General features: G+C 46.6%; 1 protein-coding gene across 10 annotated transcripts in view; it reads right to left on the bottom strand.

Moving 5' to 3' along the window:
- LOC110498654 (teneurin-3) overlaps positions 1-10,400 on the bottom strand; it is a 426,574-nt gene that overhangs the window by 12,912 nt on the left and 403,262 nt on the right. For all 10 annotated transcript variants that reach the window (XM_036954326.1, XM_036954328.1, XM_036954327.1 and 7 more), the window contains 5 exons: positions 9,268-9,422; positions 5,337-5,438; positions 4,978-5,151; positions 4,125-4,735; positions 580-755 (listed from right to left, as the gene is read on the bottom strand). In XM_036954326.1, the coding sequence (XP_036810221.1) occupies positions 580-755; positions 4,125-4,735; positions 4,978-5,151; positions 5,337-5,438; positions 9,268-9,422 (1,218 nt within the window). The remainder of the gene's footprint in view (positions 1-579; positions 756-4,124; positions 4,736-4,977; positions 5,152-5,336; positions 5,439-9,267; positions 9,423-10,400) is intronic.

The raw sequence follows: 10,400 nt of genomic DNA, 5'->3' as shown, positions 1-10,400 counted from the left end.
ATTGTGGAATATTGGTCATATACCACACCCCCTCGGACCTTATTGCTTAAATAAGCAACATCTGATTTCAGATTTGAGAATCACATTCTCCCCTTCTGTTACATAAAGGATGGAAGATTCCTATGTTGGGCCTGCATTGATAGAACCCTTCAAGGTTCCTCTCCTCTCTCCTCTCCTCTCCTCTCCTCTCCTCTCCTCTCCTCTCCTCTCCTCTCCTCTCCTCTCCTCTCCTCTCCTCTCCTCTCCTCTGTCTACAAACAGACAGTTACTGTTGTATGATTAAGTATATTGATCTCTGAGCTGTCTTTATTTTATGACCTCTTTAATAATGAAAGGGGATCAGGCATTAATGCCCATTGAGTAATTGGTGAAGTCATTAATATTGTGTTGACGTTCGACTAATCAATGCTGTTGGTTTATCAACGTGGCGCATTAATATTCATGATTGGCACTCACAACGTTGAGACACACAGATATGTGTAAACACACAGACACAGACACACACACACACACACACACACACACACACACACACACACACACACACACACACACACACACACACACACCTCTACTTACCCTGGACCAGTGTGTAGAAGGAGTCAATGGAGGAGAGGTTGGTGGTGATGCTGACGTCCTCGTCACGGCCGGAGGTCTCAATGTCCACCGTGATGGCCCCGGTCATGTCCCCGTGCAGGTTGGTCACCACCCCCGTAGGGAATGTCACGTTGGTTAGACGACCCTCACTGTCATAACTGGAGGGAATGGAGATAGATTGAAATAAAGAAAGAAAGAAAGAAAGAAGAGAAAGTGAGAGAAGACAGAGAGAGGAGAGAAGACAGAGAGAGAGGAGAGAAGACAGAGAGAGGGAGGGAGAGAAGACAGAGAGAGAGGAGAGAAGACAGAGAGAGGAGAGAAGACAGAGAGAGAGGAGAGAAGACAGAGAGGGAGGGAGAGAAGACAGATAGAGAGGAGAGAAGACAGAGAGAGGGAGGGAGAGAAGACAGAGAGAGGAGGGAAGACAGAGAGAGAGGGAGAGAAGACAGAGAGAGAGGGAGAGAAGACAGAGAGAGAGGAGAGAAGACAGAGAGAGAGAGGGAGAGAAGATAGAGCGAGGAGAGAGAGAGAAAGAGAGGGGAGAGAAGACAGAGGGAGAGAGAGAGAGAGAGAGAGGGGAGAGAGACAGAGGGAGTGAGAGAGGGAGAGAGAAGGGAGAAGACAGAGGGAGCGAGAGGGAGCGAGAGGGGAGAAAAATAGGAAAATAAAGTTATATGGAATTGTTTTAAGAATGTCCTTCCAAGAAACATTTTGCTATTTGATTTTGAATTTTAAGACCCCTTGAAGTATCCCAAAAAATATATATTTGTATCTTTACTGCTATTAGCCCATACAATCACACTGAATAACAGATTCACTACATGGAACAACAGATAGTCCCATCAAAAATATCAAAAGGCAGTTTGTTCTGAAGTGTCTCTCCTATATCTGAGAGAAAGATCAGGAAACATTTGTTTGTTTTTGTACATGTATTTAAGGATACAGTCAGACACTGTAGAACTGTAGTCAACGACTTCCTCTGGCATTGTGATGTTGAATAGAGAGTTAGCGGGTAGCAGGTTGAGGGGACGATGTATGAATGGCTGCTGGTTTGTACGAGGGGATAGGGGTCAGGGTTTGGGTTCAGACTCAGAGGCAGTCTTTTTGACAAGGGCTCTGTGGTAAAAGTTTTGGGCTATGGAAGCTGTAGTATGGTGGAACACACTGCCAGGCTAGCTGACTAGGGCCTTTGCTGTCCCATATGGCTGGGAGTCTATTTTAGTACCTGGAGGGAGTGTCAGTGTGTGTGTTTGTGTGTGTCTGAGCTAGCCTACTATCAGATTTAGAGAGAGATGTAGTGACAGCCCTGTGTCTGCTGGTGTATGTCTGCTCTGGGAGTAACAGGCACTTTGTGACTCTCTGTCTCACACTCTTCTTTCTCTCCTCCCTCCATATTTCCTCCATGGTGACAGTGGGTGTGGCTCCCAGATGAGCTCTCCTCCAAGCATGACACACACACACACACACACACACACACACACACACACACACACACACACACACACACACTGTATAATTTACAACTATTCCTCCATTTGTTGGAACGTGGTGCAGTACAAGGTGAAACGGAACGGAAAGTTTTCTATGAAGATGTCCCCTGAGTTGTGTGGCGTGTGTGTAAGGGTATGTGTGTGTATTTGAGTGTGTGTGTGTGACATGGTTTTGCTGAGCAGGCATTGATCAGCTCCTGTCTTACTGATACAGATCAGATGGAAGTGCAGAAAAGATGGCTGCTGGCTCTATAGTATACACACAGCCAATCACTAGATGGTATAGGATGATGAAGGACATCTTCATGCTGTCAGAGTTAGGACTTACGGGACAAGGGACACTCACAAAAAGGGGGACACTGACACTTCCTTACACAGTCTTAGGGGACAACAGAGGGAGAGAGACTTCTCTTATAGCAGCTTTCTGAAACACAACCAGTGGGGCAGTCAGTTTATGAGTCAGATAGTCAGTCAGTTTATGAGTCAGATTGTCAGTCAGTCAGATAGTCAGTCAGATAGTCAGTCAGTTTATGAGTCAGATTGTCAGTCAGTCAGATAGTCAGTCAGATAGTCAGTTAGTTTATGAGTCAGATAGTCAGTCAGTTTATGAGTCAGATTGTCAGTCAGTCAGATAGTCAGTCAGATAGTCAGTCAGTTTATGAGTCAGATAGTCAGTCAGATAGTCAGTCAGTTTATGAGTCAGATAGTCAGTCAGATTATGAGTCAGATAGTCAGTCAGATAGTCAGTCAGTTTATGAGTCAGATAGTCAGTCAGATAGTCAGTCAGATAGTCAGTCAGTTTATAAGTCAGATTGTCAGTCAGTCAGATAGTCAGTCAGTTTATGAGTCAGATAGTCAGTCAGATAGTCAGTCAGTTTATGAGTCAGATTGTCAGTCAGATAGTCAGTCAGTTTATGAGTCAGATAGTCAGTCAGATAGTCAGTCAGATAGTCAGTCAGTTTATGAGTCAGATTGTCAGTCAGTCAGATAGTCAGTCAGATAGTCAGTCAGTTTATGAGTCAGATAGTCAGTCAGATAGTCAGTCAGTTTATGAGTCAGATAGTCAGTCAGATAGTCAGTCAGATAGTCAGTCAGTTTATGAGTCAGATTGTCAGTCAGTCAGATAGTCAGTCAGATAGTCAGTCAGTTTATGAGTCAGATAGTCAGTCAGATAGTTAGTCAGTTTATGAGTCAGATTGTCAGTCAGATAGTCAGTCAGTTTATGAGTCAGATTGTCAGTCAGTCAGTTTATGAGTCAGATAGTCAGTCAGTTTATGAGTCAGATTGTCAGTCAGTTTATGAGTCAGATAGTCAGTCAGATAGTCAGTCAGATAGTTAGTCAGTTTATGAGTCAGATTGTCAGTCAGATAGTCAGTCAGTTTATGAGTCAGATTGTCAGTCAGTCAGTTTATGAGTCAGATAGTCAGTCAGTTCATGAGTCAGATTGTCAGTCAGATTGTCAGTCAGTTTATGAGTCAGATAGTCAGTCAGATAGTCAGTCAGATAGTCAGTCAGTTTATGAGTCAGATTGTCAGTAAGTCAGATAGTCAGTCAGATAGTCAGTCAGTATATGAGTCAGATTGTCAGTCAGTCAGATAGTCAGTCAGATAGTCAGTCAGTTTATGAGTCAGATTGTCAGTGAGTCAGATAGTCAGTCAGTTTATGAGTCAGATTGTCAGTCAGATAGTCAGTCAGTTTATGAGTCAGATTGTCAGTCAGATAGTCAGTCAGTTTATGAGTCAGATTGTCAGTCAGCCAGATAGTCAGTCAGATAGTCAGTCAGTTCATGAGTCAGATTGTCAGCCAGTCAGATAGTCAGTCAGTTTATGAGTCAGAGTGTCAGTCAGTCAGATAGTCAGTCAGGCAGATAGTCAGTCAGATAGTCAGTCAGTCAGATAGTCAATCAGTTTATGAGTCAGAGTGTCAGTCAGATAGTCAGTCAGGCAGATAGTCAGTCAGGCAGATAGTCAGTCAGTCAGTCAAATAGTCAATCAGAATGGAGCCCCAAGTCTTTGCTGGTCAGTAAGTACTACTTACTCATAGAAGGTGGTCCATCCTATCTGTATGGTCTTGGTGGCGAGCAGCCCACTGTTGCCGTGGTAGGTGAACAGCACCAGCTCCTGTCCCTGGGCCGTCAGTGTCTTCAACCCGCCATTGGTCCCGATTGTCAGCCAGATCACCTGGTTGTCCGGGGCAACGATCCGCACCGGCATCCGGTTGGGGTCGCGGCGGATCCTCAAGGTGTTGCCACTACTATCCGTCACGGCTGTAACGTCCTCCTCGTTGCTATAGCTGAAGTTGTACTTGTAGTCCCCGGTGACGAGAGACATGGTGAACTGGTGGGTTCCGTTGGAATCAAACACGTAGAGCTCCTGGGACGACGGCGAGGCCACCTCGAAGGAGCCCGGGCCGGACACGGCGGAGCCCGACGGCGGTTGGTTGCGGCGGACGGCGCGGATGCGGATGTTGCCCAGGTCGGCCACGTAGAGCGTACCGTCGGGCGAGACGACCAGCGAGGAGGGCGAGTTGAGCCGGGCGTCTTTGGCGTAGCCGTCGCCCGTCTGGTAGCAGTCGCAGTTGGCGTCGTTCTTGCAGTCGCAGTCGGACAGAGCTCCGGCCAAAGGCGTGATATCGCCGCCCGTGGACACCTACATTTACATGTGAAGTTGAATCATTTAGCAGAATGCTCTGATCCACAGTCACTTACAATCAGTGCAACGAGGGTAAAAACAATGACATAACAATCATTGAAAGATATTCAAAATAGGCTGCAAAAGCAGTGCCAGCCAGAACGACAAATACAACAGTACGTTGTTCTTGGTCTTTCCCCCCCCCCTCTTCGTTTGCATCTCATGACATATCATTGTACTATATCACAGGACTATATGACCTGGCGGATGCGGTGTATCTTCTTCTCATCAGTCTCGGCGATGTAGAGCACGCCGCTGTAGGAGAGGGCGATGGCGGCAGCTCCCTCCAGCATGGTCTGCACCGCCCGCTTGCCCAGCGTGTATTCTATACCCGGCACCTGGCAGTGCATGGGGCGTCCCGCCACGATGCGCACCTGTTGGGACACAGCAACAACACAAGTCAAAGAGACGACCAGTATCTTGGCCAAGGCTTATTCAGACCCAATGGGTCGGTGCATCCTTCCATCTCGCCTTACCCATCATGCATTGTTCCCACTACCAGCATGAACGTATTTGCGTATGTAATAGAAGTGCTCCTATGTGGGCGTGTGATGGTCACCTGTCTGTTCTCAGTGATCTGCAGCACCACGTTGTTGTCCAGGACATAGATGGAATTATCCATGGGGTTGATGGCCAGAGCTGTGGGCCACTCCAGACGAACCTACAGCAGAGATTAGATTCATTAGGATCCTCATTATCCGACGCCAAGGGAGACAGCTGGCCGTACTGTGGTCCCACACGTAACCAAAAAGACATTGCAGACCCCCAAAACACTGAACAATTTACATCCACTGAAAGGAGAAGAAAAAGAAATCAAACAGAACCTTTATTAGCCTGAAGGGGTGAAAACTCTTCGCAAAAGTTCCGTAAAGATGACAGAAACAAACAAGTCAACCCACAAAGACAGAACAGATGAGATGTGAGTCTAGTGCTGCTCTGCACCCCCCCAGCCCCCCCCCCCCCCCCCCCCCCCCTGCCCACCCTGAGCGTCTGGCTGTGACACTGATGAAGAAGGATCCTTTACTTCTCAGGACTTATACATTGTGTGCTTCGCTCTGATTCAATTTAAATCAGCCACCGGGTCATTTATTACATTTTAAAGACAAACACACACACACACACGCGCACACACACACGCAGGCCCACACTCACTTACGCATGCACACACGCGCGCACACACACCCCGACACACACCCTGCGAAATGATGCGCTCCCTCATCGCCCGAGGGAAGCAACTCTCTGCTGGCAAAACAAAGAGGAGAGAGAAAGGGAGATGTAAACGTTAAAGTTTTATAGTCTCAACGAGACTTGTCTCTCATTCTCTTTCCATCTCCCGGTGGAGGAGCAGGGTATGCTGGCGGACAAAATGTGATGGTAAAGATGATATGAAGAGAACACACACACACACTCCCGCCCCCCAAAACACACACACTTCTGCACCATTAGTGTGTTGTAGAGCTCCGGGCACAGCGGTAGTTAGGGATCTGCTGTCTTCGGCGTCTTCACCTCACCCCCGACCCTGAGTGACCTGGCAGGTTAAGCGCTTCAGCAGAGGACCATTAAAACCTAATGACGCTTTTAGCCTTTAGCTCGACCACATGAAAGCTCTTCCCTGCCAGTTACAGGCCATACATTATACATGGATAAAGCTGAATTAAAGAGACACTATTTGGGCACTTGGTACCATGCAGTGACTGGAAGACAGACTGTGTTTCTTCCTTCGCCTCTCAAAGTGCTACAAATACTTAACCCCTGCTTTTCCCCCCTGTGGAAATGGAAGTGGAGGAAAGTGAAATGATAACAGAGTGTTGCTGTCTATTCAGATGCCCAAAATCATCAGCTGGAAGCCACGGCAGCGCACGGCAGAGTTCAATCGTCAACTTCTCAACATAACTCCTGGAGAGAGAGAGCTGGAGAGAGAGAGCTGGAGAGAGAGAGCTGGAGAGAGAGAGCTGGAGAGAGAGAGCTGGAGAGAGAGAGCTAGAGAGAGAGAGTTGGAGAGAGGAGCTGGAGAGAGAGAGCTGGAGAGGAAGAAATGGAGAGAGAGAGCTGGAGAGAGAGAGCTGGAGAGAAAGAAATGGAGAGAGAGAGCTGGAGAGAGAGAGCTAGAGAGAGAGAGCTAGAGAGAGAGAGAGTTGGAGAGACGAGCTGGAGAGAGAGAGCTGGAGAGAGAGAGCTAGAGAGAGAGAGAGTTGGAGAGAGAGAGCTGGAGAGAGAGAGTGGTATAGCCTTGAAAGCACTGAGGCTTTGGAGGGGAATCCCCTCTCTACAGTACAACATGTGTATGGGAACATTTTATTTCATACCACCTCCATGTTGAGGTGACAGTGGTTGGGGGTTGCAGTGTTTCTGCTGCCTGTTTTAACTGACACAGAGCTGTCTTCGGTTTGTTTTTGCTCCACTGAGTCCCAGGCTGCTTCCCAAATGGCACCCTGTTCCCTATTTAGTGCACTATCTAGGGAATAAGGTGCCATTTGGGACGCAACCATACTTCTTCTCCCTCCCTGGCTGGCTGCGCTACACTGTGTCTCTTCCCCATTCTTCCCCCCCGGACCCATGGATACTGCATATATGTTCCTCTCTGAATAACTCAACTCTGTGTTTCTCTCTCTCTTTGTCACAGGGGACTCTCTCCCTTGCTCTTTGATTGTGACAGAGGAGAAGAGGATGGGAAGGAGGAGGAGTGAGTCCAAAGAAGAAAGGAAGAGAGGGATGGAGAGATGGAGAAGAATGATCTGAGCGAATCTGTCTCTGTCTGTTTTGAGAGATGGGGAATTGGAGGAAGTGAGGTGTAGCGAGGATTGATATAGGGGTAGCTCAGGGCACACACACACACACACACACACACACACACACACACACACACACACACACACACACACACACACACACACACACACACACACACACACACACACACACACACACACACACACACTGATCTAGCTAGCAGTGGAAGGCACAGGGGACTCAGAGACAACACACCATATACCTGACTTGCCCACACTGGTTATGCTTCACATTAGTTCAGAACACTGTCAATATACTTTCAGTCAGAAAACTGACATTCTCTTGGCTCTCTCAGTTTGGCAAAAAAACATCAACAAAACTACCACCATCTAGACAGCACCACCAGCACCCTATCACTCAAGATAACCCACTTCAGTGCTTCCCTAAAGCTCAAAATAGCCCACTCTGATTGGATAATCCAGGAAAAGCGCCTCGTAAAACCTCCAATAGGGGAGGCCACTTTCAGGAACAGTATTATGATTGACACATCCTGTTCCCTCTTAATCCTCAGATGATTCCTGTCTTTCAACAATAAAGTGAGATCCAAACCGGACCCTGAAATACCTGGAGTTGAATTTGGCCCTTAGAAAGAGCTGAGGCTGAGGGCCATAGTGCTGTTTGGGGTTGGGGTCAGTTCCAATTCAATTTGGCAATTCGGGAAGTGAACAACTGTAAAACCTCAATTAGATGCCGAGTTTCAAATAATCACCTGTCCCTTTTAATAGCTGAGCAACTGCACACATTTCAGTAAATAAAAGCCTCTTTCAAATAAACGCTGGGTCGAAATGAATTGTTTACAAGGTTTAATGCTTGATTTTTTACATTTAATAATTCAGTAATGACTCGTAAGAAACTGCTAGCCATTGGCTGCTAACAACTGAGAACTGCTAGCTAACTGGCAAGCACAAAAACAGTCAAGAGCTTCGAGAGTACAGAGCCCTAGAAATCGCCAGAACCGACGAAAATGCACAAGGAAAAGTTTTGAAAGTTTTTTTTTATAGATATAATAAGACAAAAGAAACGTGACACAGTGTGTAAATGATAACACACATCAGTGCAGGAAATGTGCAAATGAGCAAAAGCTGTGTGCACTAAGGAAATAGACTCAAATAAAAGCTGTGTGCACTAAGGAAATAGACTCAAATAAAAGCCTGTCTCTAATAAGCAACAGTTGTTTTCAGTGATTTAAGCAAATAAAACACCCAGGCTATTATTTAAGTTTTATAGTTAAAATGTTTTTTTTTTTCATTGTGTAATTTCAGTTTACTTCCTGAATTGGTTGAATTGAAATGGAATCATCCCCAACCCTGGCACTGTAATCTACGCCATAGGGCAGAGTTCAGCTGTGTTGGTTGACTGGGGGCAGGTTTGGGGTATAGCGAGCGGCCAGCAGGGGGAGCTTTAGGCCTTTAATAGGCACTGCCACTCAGTAGAGGAGAACACTGGTTCTCTCAGATGAGACAACACCCCTGTCAATACTAGCCAGCCACACCATCTACTACAGTCTACATCAAAGAGGCTATATGGACTGAATGTATATTGCCAAATGTATATAGTAAGGGTGATAGAACCATGTTTGTATATGTATGGCTCTGAACGATGACTCAGGGCCGCCATTAAGATAAAGTGAGTCCAGCAAACACTGGAGGTTTGGTGTGTGTTCGTGTTCAGGTGGATGCCCCTGTGTGCATGTGACCCACCTGTCTGATGTGCATGCTGGTGTCACAGGTCAGAGGTCGTGCTGAGGTGAGGTCGTTGGAGCCCAACAGGGTGGAGATGATCCCGTTACGATCCACCTTCCTGATCATGGTCCCGTCTACGAAGTAGATGTACCCGTTCTTATCTACCGTAATACCTGGAGTAGTGGGACAGAGAGGGAAAGTGATGAGAGGTAAGAAGTAGATGTACCCGTTCTTATCTACCGTAATACCTGGAGTAGTGGGGCAGAGAGGGAAAGTGATGAGAGGTAAGAAGTAGATGTACCCGTTCTTATCTACCGTAATACCTGGAGTAGTGGGGCAGAGAGGGAAAGTGATGAGAGGTAAGAAGTAGATGTACCAATTATTATCTACCGTAATACCTGGAGTAGTGGGGCAGAGAGGGAAAGTGATGAGAGGTAAGAAGTAGATGTACCAATTATTATCTACCGTAATACCTGGAGTAGTGGGGCAGAGAGGGAAAGTGATGAGAGGTAAGAAGTAGATGTACCAATTATTATCTACCGTAATACCTGGAGTAGTGGGGCAGAGAGGGAAAGTGATGAGAGGTAAGAAGTAGATGTACCAATTATTATCTACCGTAATACCTGGAGTAGTGGGGCAGAGAGGGAAAGTGATGAGAGGTAAGAAGTAGATGTACCAATTATTATCTACCGTAATACCTGGAGTAGTGGGGCAGAGAGGGAAAGTGATGAGAGGTAAGAAGTAGATGTACCCGTTCTTATCTACCGTAATACCTGGAGTAGTGGGGCAGAGAGGGAAAGTGATGAGAGGTAAGAAGTAGATGCACCCGTTCTTATCTACCGTAATACCTGGAGTAGTGGGACAGAGAGGGAAAGTGATGAGAGGTAAGAAGTAGATGTACCAATTATTATCTACCGTAATACATGGAGTAGTGGGACAGAGAGGGAAAGGAAGGAGATTTAGTAGAAGTAGATGTACCGAGAGAGATGCAGAGAGATGGAGACTGAGATATTTGGATGTACAGTACACATACCTGCGTACGTGCACATTCAGTACACATTCACACAGACATACTTTACGCACATACACACTTCTATGCACACGCATGCGCGCGCACACACAGCACTTGCCAGCCTGTGTATGTACAACGT

This window comes from Oncorhynchus mykiss, chromosome 19 (assembly GCF_013265735.2).
Source record: "Oncorhynchus mykiss isolate Arlee chromosome 19, USDA_OmykA_1.1, whole genome shotgun sequence".
NCBI classification, from domain to species: Eukaryota; Metazoa; Chordata; class Actinopteri; order Salmoniformes; family Salmonidae; genus Oncorhynchus; species Oncorhynchus mykiss.
This window is presented reverse-complemented; position numbering and strand designations above follow the sequence as displayed.